At 42.5% G+C, this 26,493-nt stretch overlaps 1 protein-coding gene across 3 annotated transcripts; it reads right to left on the reverse strand.

Annotated features, from left to right (window-relative positions):
* Nucleotides 1-26,493, reverse strand: socs7 (suppressor of cytokine signaling 7). 3 transcript variants are annotated; one of them, XM_085275847.1, is made up of 10 exons: nucleotides 24,613-26,493; nucleotides 23,946-24,025; nucleotides 20,827-20,937; nucleotides 13,688-13,822; nucleotides 13,391-13,536; nucleotides 12,959-13,127; nucleotides 5,847-5,975; nucleotides 4,148-4,283; nucleotides 3,584-3,727; nucleotides 1-3,433 (listed from the first exon to the last, which is right to left on the reverse strand). In XM_085275847.1, exons 1-9 carry the CDS (start codon nucleotides 26,148-26,150, stop codon nucleotides 3,607-3,609), a joined length of 2,565 nt encoding a protein of 854 aa, XP_085131973.1. In that variant the 5' UTR covers nucleotides 26,151-26,493; the 3' UTR covers nucleotides 1-3,433; nucleotides 3,584-3,606. The 3 variants fall into 3 exon arrangements, with proteins under 3 accessions (XP_085131973.1, XP_085131974.1, XP_085131975.1); XM_085275848.1 differs by lacking the exon at nucleotides 13,688-13,822; XM_085275849.1 differs by lacking the exons at nucleotides 13,688-13,822; nucleotides 20,827-20,937.

A 26,493-nucleotide genomic window follows, 5' to 3' on the forward strand; every position in this document is an offset into this window, starting at 1 on the left:
AAAAATGCCACACACCAGGGTTTTTTGTTTCCTTTTTACTGGAAAAGCCAGTAGCCAGCTTCACGGTACTGAGAAACAGAATGAGGAAAATACACCTGGGCATTTCAACAAATAAAACAAACAGGTAGAGAGCAGTTATAGGAGGTATACACACTGAGAGGCAGGGCATTTTGGCAATAATCAAATGTTCCCAGATTCAATAATTTCAGTTCAGATGAATCTTTCATTTCAGTAACTGAAAATATCTACCCTAAAGCAGGAAAAACCCCCACATCAAATACCCGTTAGTATCGTAAACCAGTTTTCCGAGGACGTATTTTCTCTTTGGTGTAATTTCACTATTTCTGTATATATCTGTCTGAACATGAACAGCACCAATGTGAAGTCAACTGGGTCTTTTAAAAGCAACAAATACAGGAGTTTAAATAGACCCGAATACAATGCATTGGGAGAAGTAAGGGCGTGTGAAATCAGTGACAACCTTTACGTTCATTTACTTAATGAACTGTAGTAATGGCTGTCTCTTTACATCGTGGCTCAGTAATCAAAAATAAAGATAATAACTCTATATGTTTTAGGCATTCTTGGCAGAAGACAAGGCAAAAACATGAATCAACAGAACCCAGAGCATAGCAGAAACTGCTATAAGCCAGCACCTGTGGGGGTCATTTCTCTGTGATTTAAATTACAGCAACAAAAACAACCAATTTTATGGCATTAGACATTTTATTGTATTTTTGGGGGGGCGCTTAGGGAATAATGTGTTTACTATTATGTGATATTTTATACTCTGAAAAATCTGTCAAGTATTTAGTGGGCAATATAAACGCTTTTTGTTTTTACCTATTAGAGGAGAACAGCCTAAGACTGCATACCTCTAAAAGCAAAACATTTCCTCCGCACCAAGCATAAATTGACTCTGAATGTTTTCTGAAAAACTTTATACATATAGCAGTCACTTTTTAGCTAAACATTGCTAGCACCAGGTTGGACCCTTTTTGCCTCTAGAACTGTCTTAATTCTTCGTGGCACAGATTAAAGAAGGGGCTGGCAAACATTCCTCAGAGATTTTGGCCCATAACATCACACAGTTGCTGCATATTTGTCAGCTTCACATTTATGCTGCAAATCCAAAAGGATTGGAGGGCGTTTGAGCGCAGTCAACTAATTTTCACGTTCAGAAAATCCGTTTGAGATGCTCTGAGCTTTCTGATATGGTGTGCATGGTACACCATGGTCACAAAAGGATTGACATGGTCAGCAACAATAATCAGGTAGCCTATGTAATTTAATAGATGCTCATTGATACCAAGGGGCCCAAAGTGTGCTAAGGAAACATATCTCAGACTATTACATCACCTCCCCCAGGCTGAACCGTGACTACAAGACGGGATGGATCTATGCTTTTATACTGCTTACACCACATTTTGACCCTCGTCATTCAACTGTTGCGGCAAAAATTCAGACCAGGGAACATTTTTCCAATCTTTCCATTTTTGGTAGACGAATGCAAATTGTAGCCTCAGTTTGCTGTTTTTAGACAGGAGTGACACCCAGCTTCTCAAGGTTCAGCGTGTTGTGCATTCAGAGCAATTTCCCTCTGCATACCTATATTGTAAAACATGACTATTGGAGCAACTTTAAAGCAGAATGGCAATTTCCTCTAACCTCTGGCATCAAAAAGGCATTTATAGCAGCTCACTGGATATTTTCTCTTTCCTTTTTTTCTGTGAACCCTAGAGATAGTTCCCCAAAAGTTAATTCTGTTCATCTGGATGTTTTCAGTGGGAGAAATGTTTCGTCACTCGTCCAAGTGACTTCTTCAGTCTCAGCAGACTGCAGGTTTCCCCAATCTTATAAACAGTACATTTGCATAATGACTGAAACTAGCTCCACTGAAGGAACAATGGGCTGTGAGATAGACCTAGACCTAGAGATAGTTGTGTGAGAGATGGCCTGTCTGGCACCAACAAAGAAATCACATTTTTCCCCCATTCTGATGCTCAGTTTAAACTTCAGCAGGTGATAATGACCATGTCTATATGCCTCAATTCATTCGAGTTGCTGCTATGTGATTGGCTGATTAGATATGTCTTAATGGGCAGTTAAACAGGGGTACCTAACAAGGTGGCCAGTATGTGGACCCAGATTAGTTTAGGATGCTGTTTTAAGAAGATCAAAATAGTGTCTACCATGTTCTTATTTCAATTAAATAGATATTTTTAACAATATGACACAAAACGTCACAAAAAAATCCCTACAAACATCCAGTGATGACTATATATTGAAATGCCTATAGAATAAGCATACCAGCTGCCTTCTAAATGGTTGCTCATAAGCAACACTTACACTCAGCAGCTCTGACTACCAACAGGTAAATCTCTGGGGACCATAGGCTTGCCAACACAAACAAAATGAGGATAGCACTTTTGGTTTCCTGGTAGCTACCGCAGATGAAATCGCAGACAGTATCATATTGTGCCTATATTGTTGAGAGGCCAAAGACAAAGAAGACTTAAAGCAAAACAGCTTGTATCTCAGAATAAACTCAATGGGTTTTAGCACTCAAAGCTCATAGTAGGTTCACATAAAGTAACAACAGTTGGCTAGCTATTTACCCAATAGAAGTGGGTGTTTGTTTGTTTTTTAAAAACAAGGAGTCCAGTTTAGAAAGTTGGGTTATAGCGAAAAATGCCTGTTGCCACTTTTAAAAAATAGCTGGCACACTGATTAATGTATAATAGTGAAAATAACCAGTGCTGGTTGCTGCAAGTGAAAGCCACAGTCAATACTCTTAATATATTCCATATACAACTTATACAACTTGAGGAGTTCCTCAAGTTGTGTCATATAACATTAGATGAGTTTAAATAAAATGAAGAAATTTACTCACGGGATTTTAAAAAAGCAAAAAACGTTTTTTAGCTGATTCATAGGGTCCAACTTTTGGGGTTCAGTTTCAGATGATGAAGACACCAAATGATTTGACAGGCCTCTGTGGCCCTGCCTCTGTGTGTATACCAGCACTGAGGACATCTTTTAATCCAAAATCCCTTTTTTTGACAAAATGGAAGGAAAAACAAGGAAATGGCAGCAAACAACAGTTGTACAAATTGACCAGTGCATTGTGTTTTAAAAGTCCATTTCAACAGGTTCAGGAAATTGAGTTCATAATTCAGGCTCTGTTTTTGTGCCTGTCGACATGTTTTCAGGTGAGCGTATCTCTACAGTCCCTCCTCAGAAGTCACTGAGTCCACTGCATATGCACCACGATTCAACTGCAAGCACACATCATTCCTCTCATTAGTCCAAATCCACACATAGGAGGATCCATCCCAGTCACATTGGACACACAGATTTCCAGGGACTCTGAATGGCCGATGCTGGAAGACTGGTAGACCAGTACAGACAGTACAGTCCTCCACAGCAAAACCTGGAGATGAGGGTAAAACTATGTATATTAATGCTTTATATTAAGATTTCACCTGAGCATCTCAGTCACAGGATCAAAACATCGTTGGATTAGAACAGTACTATTTACCACTCTAGAAATCAACAGCATGCTGTTGATGAACTAACTCACTCGAGCTGAGAAGAGCTCTGCTGCTACGTCTGCGACTCGGCCTCCTGCCCTACTCCCACTACCCTCCGGATGCTCTTGATTGACAGGTACATCTCCTCCTCAGGGTCATAGTAATAAAACTTACTCAGGTAGGAGATCAGCGGTCTGGAAAGAGGTGAAAATACAGGCAAAAAATCAGTATCAAAATCAAAAGCTGGATTACTGAATGTAGAGATAAAGAAACAGAACAGAAGACACAAAAGTTTTAAACATCAGCACAAAGAATAAATGAAAACCAACCCAGGATTTTTCAAAATATCTCAGCTTTTGGTTGGATACCAATGAAACTATGCTAACACATACTGTTTTTATGAAAAACAAAATGTACCGCCTTTTTCTCTACCTGAATCATGTGGTTGGAGGTTGCTAGGTTAAAACCTCAGTAAGAGCTATAAGTGAAAACCCATCAATAAAGAGTCTGTTAAAACCGTTCCAACACCTTGGAAAACAGCAGCATTGTTCAGGATGCTGGCTTTCCACTCCTGTATATTTCAGCAAGTATATTTCCCAGTTGAAACTGAGTACCTGGGCAGTGGAAGCTCTTGGATGTGGTCGATGCGGACTATTTGTCGGATGCAAAAGCGACAGAGATGTTGAAGTGACTTCACGTTGCTGAAGCGAGACACAGGATACAGCAGCTGAACCGGAGTGGGAGGTAGTCCTGGGACAGAAAGAAACATTTTACTCAGTGAAACATTTTAATTTGCCCTTTCCCAATTTTGCTTTGGGCACTCTGGTGGCCCAGTGACTAACATGTAGGCGTCCTTCACAGACTTTGTGTCCTCTTGTCAACTGTTGTGCCTGTAGCTTAATGGCCAAAAATTCTTACAAAAACATAGTTTTATTTGTTTTGAGACTTGCAGGACTTTTCTTAAAAGAGATGCTGGTTTCCAGCTTCATAATTTTATTCTTGGAATCTACTAGAGCAGCATTTTCATTTTATTTACAGTTAATTCTTATTTATTGTGTACTTTCATGGCTTTGGGATGGTGTATCAGTTCATCCAACTCTCCTTCGGCTCTTCCCCTTTAAGTCAGCTTCTCTTAGTAAACAGGATATCTGATCTCACTGGCATCACGCAGACACAGAAGTAGATCAAACTGTGTGAAACTCAGTGCTTAGAGCAATGTGAAGTATAAACTTCTGGATTACAGGGATTGATTGTACATACACTTCTCTATCAGCATAGGCATCCACCGCTTCAACCTCAGACCACTTCGACACAACTCACAAATGAAGATCATTTCTGTGGAGCGATGCTTTCAACTAACCTGTTGCATGTGAGTCAAGTATTCGCGCTCTTTTAGCTCCATTTTTGGTCTCTACAGACGCCTGAGGGAAGTACCTGTCTCTTTAGCTGCTAAAAGCAATAGATTTTTGGAGCTTTTGCTCTGGCTGAAAATTATATTATCGTGGGAATAGGAATTAAATAAAACAGTAGAGTTGTAGCTGTACAGGGAAGCAATGAGCTGAAATTCAATATAAAGCTCCCTACAGCCCATGGTAGAAGCAGATGCAGCTGGTCCGTTACTACAAGACTCCTCACACATTTGATGCATGTGAATGTATAGACTATAGGCTCTCTAAGAAGCCTGATTCTGTCATGTTTAGCAAAGATTATTCAGACAGGTGTAAATAAAGTATTTGCTAGACTAGTAGAGGAGCAATCCACAGGAAATTGGTGCTCGGTGAGTATTTCTAGCTCAAGATTTAGTTTAATATAAATATAACAGTAAAAGATTCGTTTCAATCTGACTCAGTTATGTCTGATAACATTTTGCACAGATATATTTCCCAATCAGAAGATGCTACCTTACTTATTGTCATTTAGGTGTGATGCAGTAAACTACAGTGAATTGTGCGATATAGGTTGGCCTGAGGTCCACATGCATCACATCTGTGTCGGCATGATTCTCATCAGGGGTAAATCTGCTCACGGCTCAATGATATGTGTATAAATCGCACAGGTGGATGCAAAGGATACAATAGCATACAGTTACACTATAGTATACACAAACTAGTGTAAATTTACTGTAAGACATAAATGACCAGATACCTTCACATGAGCATGATGCAAAACCTGAATGTAGACATAAAAATGGTACATATATAGCTATTCTCTCCTCTCCTCCCGGTCTCTCAGGCACTTCTCACTAAGGGGTGATTCAAATGTTTTTTTGATCAGTTGGAGCTGGGTGTTGATATAAAGCCTGTGTTGTTTCACCTGGGACTCTGGAGCGGAGGAAGTAGAGGAATTTCCCATTTTTGGAGTGCATGATGGCTCGCTCGATGAACTCCACCACAGAGTGACAGCGGTCCTCAAACTTCGGGTGACACCACAAACTGAACGTCCCTGCAGGCAATAAAAGAGGAATAGTTTCCTGTATGTACTGTATCATGTGTACTTTTTCAATATCTATAAATCGTACCCACATGAGTAACGTTTTTATAAATGCAACTGAGATGAAACTGTTCCTGGATAGTTCTAAAGAGACTAAAGAGAACAAAAAATAAAGCTACACAACAGGAAATTTCCATCAGCCTGTGCAGCTTTAAGATGTAAATCATGCTCTTTAGGCCCTGGAAATAATGCAACTTTAAAGGTAAAGTTCACCACTAAATCACTTTCACATACATTTCTACTGGCTTGAAGCGCTATTTATCCTTTTAGATGGCTTTGATGTGAGGTGCCCAGTTTAGTAGAGCTTTGTGGAGCACGAGGGGCCAGAAAGCACAGTTAACACACTCAGCACCATTGCAGAAATCATGACAAAGTTGCTCAGAAAATCCAGAAGCCTTTTCGTAAACAGTTTCATGCAGGAGTTGTTTACTTTCTACTACCAAAAAAGGGCATGCAGCTAGCAAACATTACAGCTGTCACACTGTTGTGCATATGAGCCTCTGATCACAGGGATACGCAGGCCTCATGCTGCATAGTAATACAGCTGGCAAGTTTAAAAAAAAAGAAAGTGTCATGGTTCTGGGTCATTTGACCTCTAGATAGTCTTGAGCTCCATGTTCAGTATGTTTAGTTTTGCTTCCCCTGTGGTGTCATGTTCATTTGTATCAGCTGTGTTCTCCAGGTGTTTCCACTTCCCTCATTGCCCTTCTGTGTATTGAAGTCCTGTCTTCCTTTGTTCCTTGTCAGGTCGTCTGTTCGTCTACCCGTGTCTGCTCTCCTTGCCGTGTTCATGGTCTGTGGTTTTCCCACGCTCTCTGTGTTTAGATCTTTGTTTAGTTTTTCCCCACTTTAGGTTTTTGGTTAGCTTATCTTTGTGTTATTTTGCCTTTGTTTCTCATATTTCCTGCCTCAAGCGTTTGCGTTTGAGTCCTCTTAAATAAATACAGGGTCTGCTGCCGCAGACACGTGACAAAAAGAAATATTAAGGTAGAAATTACTTTAGAGCAGTTCATAATTACATAATACTGAATAAAAATAATTTACAAACAGCCAATATGTGAACAGACAAATGCTGACTTCCTGTTGACTTCACAGTGGTTCTTTCTCTTGAAGCCTTTCTGCCCTCAGTTCATGCTGGGTCATGATGCATTCATGCAAACAAGATTGTACTGATGCGAACATGTTGTGTCAGTGAAGGCTGCATATCTGTATAATGAATGTGTTTTCAGCCATGATGCTGTGGCCATGTAATAGTGACTCATTAATGTACAGCCCCAGTTATGAACATCTGCATGGGAGCGTGCGTACTGGAGTATGTGACCAGTCACACATTCATCTTTGTACAAGTCACCTTGTTAGTTTGTCACACATGTGAGGCGTGTGCATGTGGCGCCATGTGAGTTATTCATGCTTCATGAGTTTTGGTTTCAATTTGCTCGATCTGTACAGGCCTGTCTGCTTACACATAATGTTTTCAGATCTGTCTATATGTTTACTGTAGACAGATTGCTATATTACTGTATGTAAGTCTGTATGTACAGGAAGTGCAGAATTATTAGGCAAATGAGTATTTTGTCCACATCATCCTCGTCATGCATGTTGTCTTACTCCAAGCTGTATAGGCTTGAAAGCCTACTACCAATTAAGCATATTAGGGGATGTGCATCTCTGTAATGAGAAGGGGTGTGGTCTAATGACATCAACACCCTATATCAGGTGTGCATAATTATTAGGCAACGTCCTTTCCTTTGGCAAAATGGGTCAAAAGAAGGACTTGACAGGCGCAGAAAAGTCAAAAATAGTGAGATATCTTGCAGAGGGATGCAGCAGTCTCAAAATTGCAAAGCTTCTGAAGCGTGATCATCGAACAATCAAGCGTTTCATTCAAAATAGTCAACAGGGTCGCAAGAAGCGTGTGGAAAAACCAAGGCGCAAAATAACTGCCCGTGAACTGAGAAAAGTCAAGCGTGCAGCTGCCAAGATGCCACTTGCCACCAGTTTGGCCATATTTCAGAGCTGCAACATCACTGGAGTGCCCAAAAGCACAAGGTGTGCAATACTCAGAGACATGGCCAAGGTAAGAAAGGCTGAAAGACGACCACCACTGAACAAGACACACAAGCTGAAACGTCAAGACTGGGCCAAGAAATATCTCAAGACTGGTTTTTCTAAGGTTTTATGGACTGATGAAATGAGAGTGAGTCTTGATGGGCCAGATGGATGGGCCCGTGGCTGGATTGGTAAAGGGCAGAGAGCTCCAGTCCCACTCAGACGCCAGCAAGGTGGAGGTGGAGTACTGGTTTGGGCTGGTATCATCAAAGATGAGCTTGTGGGGCCTTTTCGGGTTGAGGATGGAGTCACGCTCAACTCCCAGTCCTACTGCCAGTTTCTGGAAGACACCTTCTTCAAGCAGTGGTACAGGAAGAAGTCTGCATCCTTCAAGAAAAACATGATTTTCATGCAGGACAATGCTCCATCACACGCGTCCAAGTACTCCACAGCGTGGCTGGCAAGAAAGGGTATAAAAGAAGAAAAACTAATGACATGGCCACCTTGTTCACCTGATCTGAACCCCATTGAGAACCTGTGGTCCATCATCAAATGTGAGATTTACAAGGAGGGAAAACAGTACACCTCTCTGAACAGTGTCTGGGAGGCTGTGGTTGCTGCTGCACGCAATGTTGATGGTGAACAGATCAAAACACTGACAGAATCCATGGATGGCAGGCTTTTGAGTGTCCTTGCAAAGAAAGGTGGCTATATTGGTCGCTGATTTGTTTTTGTTTTGTTTTTGAATGTCAGAAATGTATATTTGTGAATGTGGAGATGTTATATTGGTTTCACTGGTAAAAATAAATAATTGAAATGGGTATATATTTGTCTTTTGTTAAGTTGCCTAATAATTATGCACAGTAATAGTCACCTGCACACACAGATATCCCCCTAAAATAGCTAAAACTAAAAACAAACTAAAAACTACTTCCAAAAACATTCAGCTTTGATATTAATGAGTTTTTTGGGTTCATTGAGAACATGGTTGTTGTTCAATAATAACATTATTCCTCAAAAATACAACTTGCCTAATAATTCTGCACTCCCTGTAGGTCTGTAGCTTATCTACTGAAATGGTGCTAATAGACTTTAAAACAGCTCAGTCAATTATATGAAGATTTGTCTCATTTATATTAAAAAAATGCCAAATATACAATGACACTTTTATCGAACTCAGATTTTTGCATACAGTGCTTCCCGAGTTTTGTATAAAGAGACATTAGCCTTTTTAATGTTGCTGATTTTGTCTGCTGGGTTGAGTCAGGTACAGTCTGTTTTTACTCTGTTAATTTATTGCAAACTACAGTTTGGAATCCAAAACAAATCCCCCCACGGGGACCAATAAAATTGCTGATATGATGAAACTGACTTCATCTCATCTGTAAGTCAAAGCCTTCTACTTGTCAGCTAGATGCCATTCCTAAAGTTTTGGTTAAGGCATGTCTACCTTCTTTGCTTCCCCTCATATCTGCTATCATCTGCTCTTCACTTACCACTGGAACTGTTCCTGCTTCCCTCAAAATTGCTGCCATCACCCCAATATTTAAAAAAAAAAACTGGTCTAGATCCCAATAATTTTGAGAATTTTCGGCCTATTTCCAATCTACCATTCCTTTCAAAAATTCTTGAGAAAATAGTTGCCACACAACTCCACTCACATTTAACTAATAATAATCTGTATGAACAGTTCCAGTCCAGCATTGAAACAGCACTTATAAAAATAACTAATGATCTTCTTATGGCAGCTGACTCCGGTTTACTTTCCATTCTTATTCTCCTCGATCTGAGCGCTGCTTTCGACACTATTTCTCACTCCATTCTCCTCAGTAGGTTAGCCTCCATCGGTCTCTCCCATACTCCACTAGCCTGGTTTAAATCGTACCTGTCTGATCGCACTCAGTTTATTCAACTCAAATCCTTCACTTCTCAGTCCTTTCCTCTGACCACTGGCGTGCCCCAGGGATCTGTCCTGGTGCCCCTTCTTTTCATTATCTACCTTCTTCCGCTTGGACACATTTTCCGTAAATACAATATCCAGTTTCACTGTTCTGCCAATGAAACCCAGCTTTATCTGTCCACTAAACCTGATTCTGCTCTTCCCCCATCCTCCCTCACCCTCTGCTTAGCCAAACTAAATTCATGGTTCTCTTCTTATTTTCTTAAACTCAACAGTAACAAATCCGAGCTCCTCTTGGTCGGCACTAAATCTACATTATCCAGAACCAACAGTTTCTCTGTTGCTATCAATAACTCGCCGGTCTTCGTTTCTTCCTGTCATCCTCGACAGTACTCTATCTTTCAATTCAAACATTAATAACGTCACTTGGTCTGCATATTTTCAATTGCGCAACATTAATCGTCTCCGTCCTTTTCTCACCCCACATGCCACTGCCATTCTTGTCCACAGCCTTGTTACTTCCAGGATTGATTATTGTAATTCACTTCTTTTTGGTCTTACTCAGAAATCCGTCCACAAGCTCCAACGCGTCCAGAACTCTGCTGCCCGTATCATCACCAGGACCCCTTCTGTCCACCACATCACTCCTGTCCTGCAGCAGCTTCATTGGTCAAATATCGTATCAATTTCAAAATACTCTTGTACACATTTAAGGCTATTCATCATCTTTCTCCTCCATATCTCTCTGATCTGGTTCAGATCACCGCCCCATCTCGATGTCTTAGATCCTCTTCTTCCCTTTCTCTCTCCGTCCCCTCCCCTCTTCTTGCCACCATGGGGAGCAGGGCTTTCAGCTGCTCTGCTCCACGACTCTGGAATTCTCTACCTCCTGATTTAAAAATTTCTCTTCCTTCACTCTCTCTTTAAGTCCCAACTCAAAACTCACTTGTTCAAAATAGCTTATCCCACATAACCTCTCCACTCTGCTATTGTAAATTTGTTTTATGTCCTATACTTTTATGCTGCTTTTTTTATTCTACTGTGTACAGTGTCCTTGAGTGTTCTGAAAGGTGCTTTCAAATAAAATGTATTATTATTATTATCATTATTATTATTATTATCATATCTTATGTTGCTTTACATAAGATACTTTACACAACAAAGTTCTATAAGTGCAAACTTGAGTAAAATCGTGCCAAAGTATTTTCTCCAGAGGCAAACATTACGTTTTTTGTGCTTTTATTCCACAAATGTATCTGTGTGAACAGTCTGACCTTTTTTTGTTATTTGCTTTCGGTTCCACATCTCATTTTTAGACTCAAACTGTATAGCTTGTGCACTTTGCATGCTATACTTGGCTCTCTAATGCATAAGGTGTTGTTTGGAACCTGCTGTGTTTGTCTGGCAATCACGAGTGTGGCAATAAATCAAAGTCTAGATAAACATCTTCATCTTTAATGATGAAATTTTTGACACATTAACATTTATTAACATGTTGCATCAAGATCCTTCTCTATGCCTATGCTCACCTGCAGCGTATGAATAGCATGAAAACTGCTTTTGTTTGGCAGCTCTTTCTAAATACACTTCGCACTAAGTGAAGAGTGGCTAAAGTGGAATATAGAGTACAGTTTGATGTGCACATTTGTGTATCATACTTAGCTTGCGTGTGTGCATGAAGGTCTTACGTGACTCATTGTGGTAATATGTGCTCACAAATATCCGCGTTACACGCCTGAGATGTTGAATAACCATCATATGGGACTGTGTGAGTGGGTGTTTGTGTGTTTTTTGAAGCTCTATCTTTCATTTTAGATTTGTAGTAAGAATAAGAAGAATAAGAATAACTTGACATAACTGTGAATCAACCTCTTAATACAGTTGTAACTTGCGAGACTTATACTTTATCTTCTACAAGGTTTTGTAGCCCTATATATATGGAATATTTGCCAACTGAGGAGCACCATGAGGATTAGATCCTTTATTGGATTTAATGATGTAAAGTGTTTGCACTTCAACATTACTTGATACTCTTCTTTTATCAATTTCATGCTGACAAATATGAGATTGGTCAGAATGCAAAGATAAATCTTTACCTCCAAAACCTTAAAAGTCTGAACCCCTCATAGTCTGAACCTACTATGACTGTCCACAGAAAAAGAAACACACAGACAGAAAAGGAAGGAGGGCAAACTCTCTAACAGAATAAGCCTGTAAATTCAGTCCAGTACAACTTACCCAGACCTCTGAGCTCTATCCTAATGCTACCCATAATCTATAAACTCTATAAAAACTAAATAAGAACCAGAACTGAATAATAATAAGTCTTACTAGAAAGATAATGACATCAAAAAACTAAAACACAACACATGGCACATGACACCAGCTATCAGTCTGAATATCTTAATGTCACTTTCATATCAGATACACAGAAAATCTTTGTCCAGTGACATCGCCGAAATATTTTTGAATGCAATGATTCCCTCACAGGAAAAGCTAACACCATACTACATGGAAACAATGCACATTAATAATCTTAGAAAAGGACTGGTACAAGTATCGTCAAAGCAAAATCTATCTTAACCTTGCAAGCTGGGAAGATGTGATAAATACAGCAGAATGGTCAGTTTATAATAAACAATGTGGATTCTAATTAATTAAGATAAGACTGAAAAAACAGTTTGTTCTGTCGCCTGAAGCATCATTGAAACCGTGAATATATAGCTGACTACATACGCAGCACTGCAGCCTCGCTTTGTCCATTTAAATTGACTAATAAGCTGGTTTATAGTGTAGCATCACTGCTAGTGTAGAATGGTCATGTTAGGAGGATGTTTTTCTTTATCTAGTTCAGTGGATTACTCTAGAAAATTGCCTCTGTTAAGTTCATAAATAATCCCATCTGAGACGTGTGTGTGTGTGTGTGTGTGTGTGTGTGTGTGTGTGTGTGTGTGTGTGTGTGTGTGTGTGTGTGTGTGTTTCTCACCTCTGTAGTGCTCCATGCGAGTGTGGTGTGTGACTCCCTGTGATCTGAAGCTGAGGCTCAGGATGTACCGAGGGTCTGAACTGTCACGAACCAGGAAGGATCCGTCTGGTTTACCCTTCAGCTTCATCTCCGCATCCTCCCAATTCATGGGACCCCAGTACCAGCCGCACTGCAGGTTGAACCCCCAGCCCCCCAATAAAAAACAAAGAACCCCCCCCCCCCAAAAAAAACAAACAAAAAAAAAAAACAGAGAAGCATTCTTAGTTATGCTTTTCTTTTCTCTGATCAATAACCTTTGGAAATAACCTCTACATAAACAGATTGTAAAGCCATCCCAAAAAACAGAAGACCTTGTACATTTTATGGATTTATAGGAAGTTACACTTTGTATAGTTGACCATACAATGAGAAGATACATCAATATCATCTTACCTTCTCCAGTTCTCTCAGACTGGCGGTGAAGTTGCTGGCTTCCGACCGCCGCAGGGCACACAGCATGGGGGGTGGGGCCTGTCTGATGGGGGGTGGACCATCAGCTGATGATGGGTTGGAATGAGGAAGGGCCCGTAGGAAAGCATCTATATGAGAGATGTTAAAGGTGCCAGATGAAGCATTTTTAACATAAACATGTCTATACTACTAACTGACGCACATTAGCTGATTATAATGAGAGCGGGAAGTCACTAATCTCTGACCACAATTCCCATCATCCCTCAGGACAGATCTTACCATTGAGGCTGAGACTGTGCTGGATGGTAGTGTGGGAAGGAGGAGGAGGAGGAGGGAGAGGCAGAGGAAGAGACTGCAGAGAGGCGCCCATGACGCTCACTAGGAAAGGCCCAGGCTGGGGCCCGGCTATGTCGTCTGGAAGAAGCGCAGGAAGGAAGGGAGGAAGGCAAAGGAGGTAAATGAAGACAGTAGGGAGGAAGGAGAGAGGAACGACCGAGAGAAGAAGAAAGAGTGAGGAAGAGGAAAAAAGAAAAGGTGTTAGGAAAGGTGAAGGAAGGAAGGAGGTTTTGTCAGCACCATCGACAGAAAGTCTCAAGCTCGGAAATGAAACTTTACCACCTTTATAATTGACAAGTATTACACATAAAGACCAAAAACAACCACGCATTTATCCAAATCCTATGAGTGTAATCAAACCTAACACATCCTGCTAGGTTGTCTAAAAACTATTAAATCAAAAAAATACATAAATTAATATGCAAACAAATGCAAAAAAGGGTATTAAAAATAAGTGCAGGCATTATTTAATAAAATGTCCATTTACTTCTGGTGTGTGTAATGTATATTCTTTTCCATTATTTATTTGTATTCTAATATATCAATCAATCAATCAATCAAGGCTTTATTCGCCACGTGCAGGTTGCCCTGCGGTGAAATAGGACCCCCCTCCTGACCTTACACACACAACACAGACATCACATGGGGATACAGGTCGGAGATCGGTAGCGTTACAGAAAAACACTGAAATATACACTACAATGGGAAAGTACAAGAGGAAAAAAAGAGACCTCTACTCTACTGGGCTCCTGGGAGGACAGCATGAGAACAGGAAACAAAAAAACTCCTCTGCACAAAAAAGCGCATAAATGCCCACAGCACAACATTATGGATCCCGTGACAAGCCACAGGGTCGGGTGGGGAGTGAGGAGTAATCCGACTCAAACACAGCAGCCATCCTGCCCAGCGCCGAAAGGGTGTCCGCATGAAGTGATGGTGCTTTTTACTTTAGTGCGAACAGCTCATGTGAATTTCAAAGCTGTTTTAACAGTCCAACACTGGTCTCTCAATCTCGCGTTGGAGAGCCATGAGCTTCTCCATGATGTTATCAAACTTGCCTCTGTGATGTTGTCATTCTTGTGCTCAAAGAGCCGATTCTGAGAACTCACGACCACAGTGAGCCTCCCCAAGATGTAATCCAATTTGCGCTCAGAGATGTTATTCCGAGCGAGCCCCTCCAGATGTAATCCAGTTGGCACTCAGAGGTCTTGTTCTATTCACAGCAGCCGTAGCCTCACCAAGATCTTATCCGTGCTGACTCAATGAGCCCATTTTGAGAAACTCACGCCTCTTCCCATCGTTTCAATCCCAGCGGGCAGCTTTGTGGGGGTTTGAACAGCCGGTTCTGCTTTCTTAATTCTTCGATAAGTCAGGGCCAAGCCAGCTCCGATCAGAACCCTGTTACCATGGTTCCGAATAGGTAGATATCTTCAGCACTCAGGCTCACCCGAGCCCAGACTTCTCGTTGAGAAAGGGGTGTCAATTGCATTTAGGGACCAGTTGATCCAATCCATAATTCCTCTTTTAGGTTTTAGAGAACAGACTGTGAGAGAGTGTTCCAGGGAAAAGTAACACAAAAAACACAAGACTAGACAAGGACATAAGAGGCTAAGCAGGGAAGATAAGGGAGAGGAGGAGGAGAGGAGAAAAGTGCGACCGCCTTCGTTATATATATATATATATATATATATATATATATATATATATATATATATATATATATATATATATAACACCCAGCACGCCCCTGCGGGCGGTTTATCCTTCAAGCTCGGGTCCTCTACCAGAGGCCTGGGAGCTTGAGGGTCCTGCGCAGTATCTTAGCTGTTCCCAGGACTGCGCTCTTCTGGACAGAGATCTCCGATGTTATTCCCGGGATATGCTGGAGCCACTCGCCTAGCTTGGGAGTCACCGCACCTAGTGCTCCGATTACCACTGGGACCACCGTTACCTTCATCCTCCACATCCTCTCGAGCTCTTCTCTGAGCCCTTGGTATTTCTCCAGCTTCTCGTGTTCCTTCTTCCTGATATTGCTGTCATTCGGAACCGCTACATCGATCACTACGGCCGTCTTCTTCTGTTTGTCTACCACCACTATGTCCGGTTGGTTAGCCACCACCATTTTGTCCGTCTGTATCTGGAAGTCCCACAGGATCTTAGCTCGGTCATTCTCCACCACCCTTGGGGGCGTCTCCCATTTTGACCTCGGGACTTCCAGGTTATACTCGGCACAGATGTTCCTGTACACTATGCCGGCCACTTGGTTATGGCGTTCCATGTATGCCTTGCCTGCTAGCATCTTGCACCCTGCTGTTATGTGCTGGATTGTCTCTGGGGCATCTTTACACAGCCTGCACCTGGGGTCTTGCCTGGTGTGATAGACCCCAGCCTCTATGGATCTTGTGCTCAGAGCTTGTTCTTGTGCTGCCATGATTAGTGCCTCTGTGCTGTCTTTCAGTCCAGCTTTGTCCAGCCACTGGTAGGATTTCTGGATATCAGCCACCTCCTCTATCTGCCGGTGGTACATACTGTGCAGGGGCCTGTCCTTCCATGATGGTTCCTTGTCTCCCTCCTCTTTCTTGGGTTTCTGCTGCCTGAGGTATTCACTGAGCACTTGGTCAGTTGGGGCCATCTTCCCAATGTATTCTTGGATGTTCGTTGTCTCATCCTGGACTGTGGTGCTGACACTCACCAGTCCCCGGCCCCCTTCCTTCCGCTTAGCGTACAGCCTCAGGGTGCTGGACTTGGGGTGAAACCCTCCATGCATGGTAAGGAGCTTTCTTGTCTTTATGTCAGTGGCTTCTATCTCCTCCTTTGGCCAGCCTATTACCCCAGCAGGGTACCTGATCACGGGTAGGGCGTACGTGTTGATGGCCTGGATCTTGTTCTTACCATTCAGCTGACTCCTCAGGACTTGCCTGACCCTCTGCAGGTACTTGGTGGTTGCAGCTTTTCTAGCGGCCTCTTCATGGTTCCCATTCGCCTGCGGGATCCCCAAGTACTTGTAACTGTCCTCTATGTCTGCAATGTTGCCTTCTGGTAGTTCAATCCCCTCAGTTCTGACTACCTTCCCTCTCTTTGATCTCACTGAGGGGGTTCAGGCCTATGCAGAACAGCAGTGGGGACAGAGCATCTCCTTGGTAGATCCCGCACTTGATGGTGACTTGTGCTATGGGCTTGGAGTTGGCCTCTAGTGTTGTACGCCACATCCCCATTGAGTTCCTGATGAAGGCTCTTAGGGTCCCATTGATCTTGTACAATTCTAGGCATTCCAGTATCCAGCTGTGGGGCATTGAGTCATAGGCCTTCTTGTAATCAATCCAGGCAGTGCACAGGTTGGTCAGTCTGGTCTTGCAGTCTCAGCTGATTGTTCTGTCTACCAGTAGCTGGTGTTTTGCGCCTCTGGTATTCTTGCCAATTCCTTTCTGTGTCCCGCTCACGTATTGACCCATGTGCCTGTTCATCTTAGCCGATATGATGCCTGACAGGAGCTTCCATGTAGTACTGAGGCAGGTATATCGCACTTGGGGCTATGTACCCAATCTCGGGTGGGGGTGATGATATCGCCCCCCTGACCTGGCGTCCTGACTCCTCCTTGCCGTAGCATTTGTGTTGTACCTCGTCAATCTCTAGCTGTGAGAGCAGTCCCTTCTTTCGAATGTTGGAACACTGAGCTACTAGTTGTTTCGCCGTCATTGTGGATGTTGGGTATCCGTCTAGGCTCGACAGTGCAGCCTAGGTGGAGTAGTCGAACGCAGATTCACTGAGCGCTCAACACAGACAGCATCATCAGAAGGAAGAGCGCAGGGCAAGCTAGCGAGACAGAAGTTAAGCTCTCCTTACAACATGGACCTCCCGCACCCTCATTCAGATCTGGCGTTTGGAATTATTTTGGTTTTCATGTGACGTATGACCCTGAAGGTAAGCGAGTCATGCACTAAAGTAAAACAGTATGTTGGATGTGCCATGCAATCCTCAATTACATGGGTGGGAGCTAGTGTGTTAGCGCAGTTAGCTCGTTAACGTGTTGGCCGTCTAGCCCCATGCACAGGGCGATCGGCGGTAGCTCGTTAACAGAGATTTGCCGTGTTGTGGCGTTAAGGTCATTTCAACAAGATTAACCTGAAAGCACTAGTGGGAACACAACGAATATGACTGCACATTTACGCCGACATCATCCTAGTGCAAAGACAAAAACAACAAGCATGCTACTAACTTTAGCCGAGTCATTTAGACAGCTGTTAGCACATGATTCTCCTTATATGTTTAATATGCTGCTGAGAATATAGCCCAGAAGAAGCGGATAGTATAGCTTTTATTTTGGAAAGAGACATTTCTCTGTAATAAACTCTCTTTTTCCAAAGATGAGTGATTCCTCAATCAGATACAGGGCTCGCAATATCGCTAGCCCGACGTCCCGGGGCTAGCGATCTTTTCAGTCGGGCTACCAAAATCTATCTCTGCCCTGCCCGTCGGGCTATTGTAGGAAGGAAAAATATATGTCAATGCTTTTGCATTCTTTCAGAAATGTAGCTGGGTAATTATGTCATTGGCATCGGTGAGCCACTGTCAATATGTGACATATTGAAATCGCGTTTGAATTTGCGCTTGTTTTTTTGCTTTCACTTTGCAATGACAGCACTGATCTGTGAGTGATGATAATTTGCGCACCAATTCCTCTGACATAGTCTTATTAATTGTTAGCTTACTATGCAAACATGACAAGTGAAATCTCCCGCAGCTTAAACATGTGAGAGGTTGATCGCGCAGAGAATCGCTGAGCTTATGTGAGTGCCTGTGTAAAAGCAGCAGTATTTATATTTGACTACGATGACCTTCACAGACAGATATATATTTTAGTTCTGCTGAGCCAAATAAGACAGGTCAGGGTGAAGAAGTGACAGCCAAAGAAAAGCTTACCACAAAACTGAGAAGTTATGACAAATCAGACTATAAGGCAAAAAGAAAGTGCAGCTTTATGGTTTCATGGACAAAATAATTTCTGTGGCTGCAATATGACGAGCTAAATAACCAGGGCTGCACATAAGTGGTCCGCAGGTGCGCATTCGCTGTCAAAATAAAAAACATGCACAAGGGTTAGGGTTAAATTTAAAAACTGTACTTTTGAGTTAAAATATATATTTATAATTTTAATAAATGACAAATTAAAAAGGCATGAACATTTTTTTTGTATCGAAAAAATATCGAACCGTGACACCAAAGTACCGAACCGAGAATTTTGTGTATCGTTGCACCCCTAATATATATATATATATATATATATATATATATATATATACACACACACACACACACACACACACAGTGGGGCAAAAAAGTATTTAGTCAGCCACCGATTGTGCAAGTTCCCCCACCTAAAATGATGACAGAGGTCAGTAATTTGCACCAGAGGTACACTTCAACTGTGAGAGACAGAATGTGAAAAAAAAAAATCCATGAATCCACATGGTAGGATTTGTAAAGAATTTATTCGTAAATCAGGGTGGAAAATAAGTATTTGGTCAATAACAAAAATACAACTCAATACTTTGTAACATAACCTTTGTTGGCAATAACAGAGGTCAAACGTTTACTATAGGTCTTTACCAGGTTTGCACACACAGTAGCTGGTATTTTGGCCCATTCCTCCATGCAGATCTTCTCGAGAGCAGTGATGTTTTGGGGCTGTCGCCGAGCAACACGGACTTTCAACTCCCGCCACAGATTTTCTATGGGGTTGAGGTCTGGAGACTGGCTAGGCCACTCCAGGACTTTCAAATGCTTCTTACGGAGCCACTCCTTTGTTGCCCGGGCGGTGTGTTTTGGATCATTGTCATGTTGGAAGACCCAGCCTCGTTTCATCTTCAAAGTTCTCACTGATGGAAGGAGGTTTTGGCTCAAAATCTCACGATACATGGCCCCTGGGGCGTCTGTATCCAGTAAGGGTCCTAAGGCTAGATCATTTTGACCCCACGGGATGAGATCTTGCGTGGAGCCCCAGATCGTGGGAGATTATCAGTGGTCTTGTATGTCTTCCATTTTCTGATGATTGCTCCCACGGTTGATTTTTTCACACCAAGCTGCTTGCCTATTGTAGATTCACTCTTCCCAGTCTGGTGCAGGTCTACAATACTTTTCCTGGTGTCCTTCGAAAGCTCTTTGGTCTTGGCCATGGCGGAGTTTGGAGTCTGACTGTTTGAGGCTGTGGACAGGTGTCTTTTATACAGATGATGAGTTCAAACAGGTGCCATTCATACAGGTAACGAGTGGGGGACAGAAAAGCTTCTTACAGAAGACGTTACAGGTCTGTGAGAGCCAGAGATTTTCCTTGTTTGAGGTGACCAAATACTTATTTTCCACCCTGATTTACCAATAAATTCTTTACAAATCCTACCATGTGGATTCATGGATTTTTTTTTTTCACATTCTGTCTCTCACAGTTGAAGTGTACCTCTGGTGCAAATTACTGACCTCTGTCATCATTTTAAGTGGGGGAACTTGCACAATCGGTGGCTGACTAAATACTTTTTTGCCCCACTGTATATACATATAATATATATATGTATCTTCTTATTTATGTGTTGTTGTTTTTTTTTGTTTAGTTCACCTCGCAGCAGTAGAAAACATCATCTACCAGTCATTACAAACTGTATTACCAAAAAACAAAGTCAGTGGAAGTAAAAATAGACAAACAGGAAGACTAAATGTTTTTCCCTCTTCTTTGCTATCGATTGAGTCACTGCATCCAGATTTCAAATTAAATCTGTAGATTGCTGTTGACCTTTCAAAAGCTTCCACAATCAGATTACAGCAGATTATAAAAATTCGTCTGTGTCTGAGTTTCCAGAAATGTCCGGCGGTAACCAAAACTACTAAGCAAGACAGAAATATTAAGAGAAACTGCCTGGGCTTCAATTCCATCTGAGCTATAGCCCAGCTGCAGTGAAGCTCTCTGAAACCAAAAGCTTACAAAGGTTTGTTTTTGTATGGGCTTTATACTTCATGGATACTGTAAGTGAACTACTACTATTGGAAGAAGACGAGAAGAGAAACAGAAACTGACAGGAAGTAGAGAAAAGTACCTAAGAGACTGAGACTTCGACGAGGAGGGGGTGGAGGTGTAGGTGGGTGTGGGTGTGGCGTATTCGCCCCTCGCCGTGAAATATCCACATCCACTAGAGAAACGGTCTCACCTGAACACAGGAGGAAGAAAAGATAAGAAGAAATTGAGAGAAAGAGGAAAGTGAGCAGACGGTAAGACAGTGAAAGGGGCTGTGCTTTGTGAACCTGTAACTGTGTGTTGTTTTGTCTGTGCTGCAGCATGCCATTAAAGCTGCACCAGGCAGGATGTTTATGGAAAATTACACCCAGCTAATCAGCCTAAATCACTACAATAAAGGAGAATATCCCATCTCAGCTAATTGAAATGCTGCACATTCAATGTTTACCGAAGTCAAACCCTGCAGTAGGGCATGGTTGCTGGCAGCGAAAGAAACAAAATCAAAGGGTTAAGAGCCAAACCCTCAAGAGCAGAAAAAGCTGGACTTGCCCACATCCAGTCTCAGCCACCAACATCGCTTTAGCTCGCTTTTTGGTTGTGAAACATCACATACAGGCTGGGCTGGTAAACATGAGCAAGCCATGGGCACGGCTTCAGGGTTTTGAAAGTCCCCAAGATTTCAAACGAATCATCCTCACAAACTCTGCAACATGAAGCAATGCTGGGTGCAGCTTTAATGTTTTGGTCTAATTGGAGGTTGTGAAGCTTGTGCTCACAAACTCCAAAAATTCTCAGTCTGTGAGTAATGTGGGAGACTGCATAGAGGGAACGTCAGAGGCCGCCATAGGTGCTGAATCAAGTTTTGCCTTATGAGCCACAAACCTTCTCTCCCTTTTTACCTTTGTGTTAAATCAGCTTTTATCTACTGCACCAGTTGCAGTTTTAGCATGTAGTGTTTTGGTAAATTGTGAGATGACCATGTTGGGGTCTCACTGACATCATAAAGCTCCAAAAGTAGAAAAAAAACTGAATGAAACTGACCATTAGATCTTTTTGAAGACTGAGATTTGTAGCCACAGATATTACTTTTATATACAATTACATCATTATCTGAAGCATGGAAAAAAGAACACAGCAGGTAACTTTAACAACATTTGGTCTCACTATACTCTCCAGCGTTATAGGATCTACTTCAATATTTATAGTTGTAAACACTCGCCATACTTAATATCTAATCTCAAGACGTAACATAAAAGTACTTTATATCAGGTTCATGTTGACTCAGTTTCACATTCTACTGCCCCAAATGTTTTCTACAGCACTCGCTTCTGTCAGTCTGCCCCAGGGCAGCTGTGGCTACAACTGTAGCCTCCACCAGTATGTGAATGTGAGAGTGAATGATTAGTGGAATTGTAAAGCACTTTAAGGGCACCGAAAAGCGCTATATAAATGCAATCCATTATTATTATTATTATTATTATTATATGTGGCTTAATCTGCACTACTACAAGTGCACTACTTACTCCTGTCTAAATAACTTGTGCGTAAAAACGCAGGGCCAGCTGTTTTTTGGACTTATTTACAAGTTGATAAAATAAAACTACATTTGTGAACATTTTACATCTGCAGTGGGAATTAATGAGTTTGGATCAGTAATTCAAAGAAGTTTGTCATTTGGAGTGAAATGTGCTTACTTGTTTCTCTTATCTTGCAATGTTTGTCCAAAAAAAGTTAAAAGGGTGAAAGAAAGATAAAAACTGTCTAATTTTATTCTTATGACTTGCTAACTGTGCATATAGGATGGAAATCATAGACTTTATAGGGCTTTTCGTGTTATACATTTGTGCTAATCTTGGCTTCTTGCATCAGCTTCTTGGATAGAAATGAGACTGGAAGTGTCTTCCAGTGTATCCTTGGACTGCCTGGCTTTGGCATCAAGCTAACATTTTTACTAACATGTGGAAGTGTTCCACCATTGTAACATAAGATTGTTCTTCTTATGTGTTTTGGGTGACAGACTGGATATGTTTGACAGGTATGTGTGATTTTATTAAGAAAAATATTCCCCGAAAAAGTTCTAAAACAAACTCCAGACTCAGCTTTAAATTAATCTTCAGACTGTCACGTTACATCATTTCATCTTTCAGAAACAGGACCCTGTTTTGGAGGAGGATTATATTTTTGTGATGGGATTCAATGTGAAAATTTCAGATATGTACAGAGAGAGAAGGGGTTATGTGAATTAGTTACTACAAATTAACGTCAAAGATAGTAAAGGCAGACATGAAGAATTTTTAAAATTTTAAAAAATTTTAATTTTGTTATTTCTGCTGAATGTTTTTTAACTTCAATCACTGAAAACAATATTGATCGTATTATACTGTTTTTTGTTTCCATTTAAATGATCAAAAGAGACCATTTTCACTCAAGCCCCACCCACTTGCTAATTAAAACTCCTTTCTAATGAGCAGTAGCCAATCAGAAGAAAAGTGGCTTAAAACAAGATTGTTCTTAAAGGTGTAGGTGCTAAAACAGCTTGTCTTATGAGTTGCACCAACACTCAGTGCAAGATGAAAAAGGATTGTTTAAAACCTCCCAAGTAACATCCAAGAATAAAAATATAGAGCTGGAAATGAGCATAATATGTTCCCTTTAAACATCCATTGTTTAGTTTTATCAGCCCCAAAGCCTAAAGTAGATTTTAAGGTTAATTACCAGCTTAAACAACATGTGCTTCGATTCAAAGTATGAATGGTTTGCCAAATGGAGCTGAAGTTGTGTAATTATTGCAGCAAAGAGTATATCTGCTCCTCTTTTCTGGTGAAAAAAATAAAACTTAATATCTTAAAGGCTCCTCATGTGTACAGTCACTGACTCTGTTAAATCACACCTCTGCTCAGGTTATTGTTGGATGTGCCAGGAGCTTGACACAACATTCCTCCGTTTTGTCGCTTTTATGTGACAATAAACTGAATATTTTGACGTGGTTGTGGCTTCTTTCTTTTTTTTTTTTTTTCTTTTTTTTTTGGAAAAAGGAGTACATTCAGAATTCATACATTTCTTTCTCAAATTAACAGTTATACTATTATGTTGATTACTTACAAGCTTATCAGAAGGTTTGGGTGATGGATATCAGAGGGGTTTTCCTCTCTGAGCACAAAGCTGTGAGAGAATCAAAACCAAAGCCAAAGCAACCCTTACCAGTGAAAGTTGAGAGAGAGGCAGAGAGGGAGGCTGGGGAAAAGGCACTGTGGGCCCTGGTCAGTCTGGGCTGGCTGTGGCTGAAGAAGAAGAAGAAGAAGAAGAAGAAGAAGAAGAAGAAGAAGAAGAAGAAGAAGAAGAAGAAGAAGAATTATGAGAAGAGAATTAGATTGCAGAAGAAGTATTAGTGCAGTCTCTGCTTAGCTTTAATAGTGTGTCCTGCAGCTCTATCTCTCTCTCTTTTTGCATTTTCTGTTTGATGCTCTTAGCTCCAGCACTAAAGACTTCTAAAGCTATGTTTTTTAATCATAGCCTGCCTTCAGTGTGCTGCTGTGAATAATGACTTAGCTGTGAAGACAATAGAGGGTGACAAGCCAGAAAGGTTAGAACAAAATCTCAGCATCTAATAACATGTAGCACCAAAAAGTTCTAAAAGAAAGATCTGGCAGATGAGAGAGTTCAAGCCTCTGGAAATCAATGTTCAGCTTACAGAAAAGGTTAGGATGTTTCACTGGCCGAAATTTAATAATGGACTTCCTATTTCGTATGTTAGGTTAGACTTTTTAAAAAGTCTCTGACCTACATGTATTAAGACAGCTTTTATGTTTTTAACTTGCTATGTTTACTTGTTCTGACCCTGACAGAAGATCTGTTTAGGATTTCTTACTTGTCTGCATCCTGCTCAGCACCCGCTGCACACGCCATGTCCACCAGACTCCCGGCAGAAGATACTGAATAAGTCACTGAGGGCCTTTTGTCCAAAAGGTGACTGGAGCCGCTGCAGCTTTTAGTCCGGAACAATTTGCTCAGTCTGATCTTTAACGAGCCCTTTTTTGACTTCCCTGGAACTTTGAGCATCTTTTCCCCGCCCGTGGCCCTGCCCGTGGGAGTCCGGGGCGCACTGGCGCACCGCTCCGGCCGCCTTCTGGGTGTCGATGCCTGGCTCAGGTTCGGGCTTGTGGCCCAGGGCGAGCTCTGGGCCGGGGTAGTCGACGATGACTTGGCTGAAGCATGCGTGACAACCTCTGTATTCCCACAGCTTACCTGCGAGAGCCGGCCGGATAAGTTCCCGTGGAGGCTGCACACCTGCGTGGCAATGTGCGCCGCAGCCGCTGCTTCTGTCGCCGTCTCCTCCACCTGCCTCCTCAGTTCCACTTGAAAACTGCTGATGGAGAAAGCCCCGGACATTTTCTGAACTATTTCCCTTTTCCTGTTGAGTAAAAACTCCCGGCGTCCGTTTTCATCATCTGCCTCATCCTCCGGACACTCGTCCATGTCCAAACCGTCAACGTCCCCGTTCCCCAGCCCTTCCAGCACCAACAATGCGTCGCTAGTCTCTGTTGGGTCATCGCCTGGCTCTACTCCCCCTCCTGCCGGCCTATGTGCACTCTGACACGAACAGTGTGGGAGCTCGCCTGCTTTGAACAGCATTTTGGGTACCGCGCCAACCCCAAGCTCCCCGAACCGCCGGGCCAGCTCAAACACGGCTCCTTCCCTGTCCCTGGTGGCGCATCCCCATTTAGAGTCAATCACGGTGAGAGGGTTAGATCTCTCCGTCAACACGGGCCACTCTGGCGTAGTGGCGATGAGTCGATGCCGGTGGCATAGCTCAGCCGCTCCCTGCATCTCCACAGAGGCTGGCGAATGCGCTCCCCATGTCCGGTCTAGCAGGTTCTGCTGCTGCTGCTGAACCTCTCTGACACTCAGAGTGTTGTTATTGACCGCTGGGCTGGAGCAGCCAGATCCCGGGCTCTGATCCAGAGCATCCCTCGGCTGATTCCGACGGTCTAATTCCAAAATCCCCTCTCCGTTCCGCATTATATTGGAGAAGACTAGCAACTGAGGCCGTAGGCCGGGGCTGGGAGCGAAGTCAAACCCCTGGGCCTCCATGGAGCTCTGCGGCGGCGGAGGCGCGGACAGTGTGGCTCGGCTCTCCGTCACCCCAGAGTCAGGTGCAGCCGTGCCCTCGGTGCTCGGCTGTGCTTTGTTCAGGTGGCTGCTGGGATGCTGGAGGCCCTCCGTTGGATCTCGGCTTATATCCAAACCCGCTTTGACGCCGCTGTGAGCCAGGACCTCCTTCCCCAGCCCTGCCACCACTCCTCCCGGCGGCAGATTCCCGTTTTCTGCGTCCAAGCGGTCATCCTCGGCCACGGAAACCAGGCGCATCAACACAAAATCGGGCGACATATCTTGAGCGTTGTTCATAATTGTTCGTCAGGATCACGAAACGAGAATTGCTAGGCGATCTGCTCTTCACATAGCTAACCGCATAGATCTCGCTCCTATAATAAAGAAAGGACCAAGCCGCTGCTGCCTCCCATAAATAGGCTATGAGCGAAAACGTTAAAAAAATATATCAGGCGATGTTTTCATCCTCCTCCCCTTCGCCAACGCAGCGTCCGTTAAATATGTTGAAGAAATGCGTGCAGTTTGCTCCGGGCAGCAGGCGGACCCCTGGGTCAGACATGCGGTCTGATTTCAGTAGAATAAAAGCCAGCAGAGTCTCCGGTCAGTGACCACAGTCTGCCTCTCTGTTCCGAGCCAGGCC

The sequence above is a fragment of the Mchenga conophoros genome, linkage group LG6 (genome assembly GCF_057382185.1).
Source record: "Mchenga conophoros isolate Kocher_MC1m ecotype Shallow Benthic linkage group LG6, M_conophoros_male_GT1.1, whole genome shotgun sequence".
Taxonomy (NCBI): Eukaryota; Metazoa; Chordata; class Actinopteri; order Cichliformes; family Cichlidae; genus Mchenga; species Mchenga conophoros.

Bases quoted from the DNA above. Each gene is read 5' to 3' on its own strand.
- socs7 (XM_085275847.1), bottom strand. From the start codon at position 26,150: ATGAACAACGCTCAAGATATGTCGCCCGATTTTGTGTTGATGCGCCTG. The intron at 13,537-13,687 runs GTAAGATCTGTC...TCTCTCATATAG, and splicing joins GCACAGTCTCAGCCTCAATG to ATGCTTTCCTACGGGCCCTT. The intron at 13,128-13,390 runs GTAAGATGATAT...TTCAACCTGCAG, and splicing joins GTCTGAGAGAACTGGAGAAG to TGCGGCTGGTACTGGGGTCC.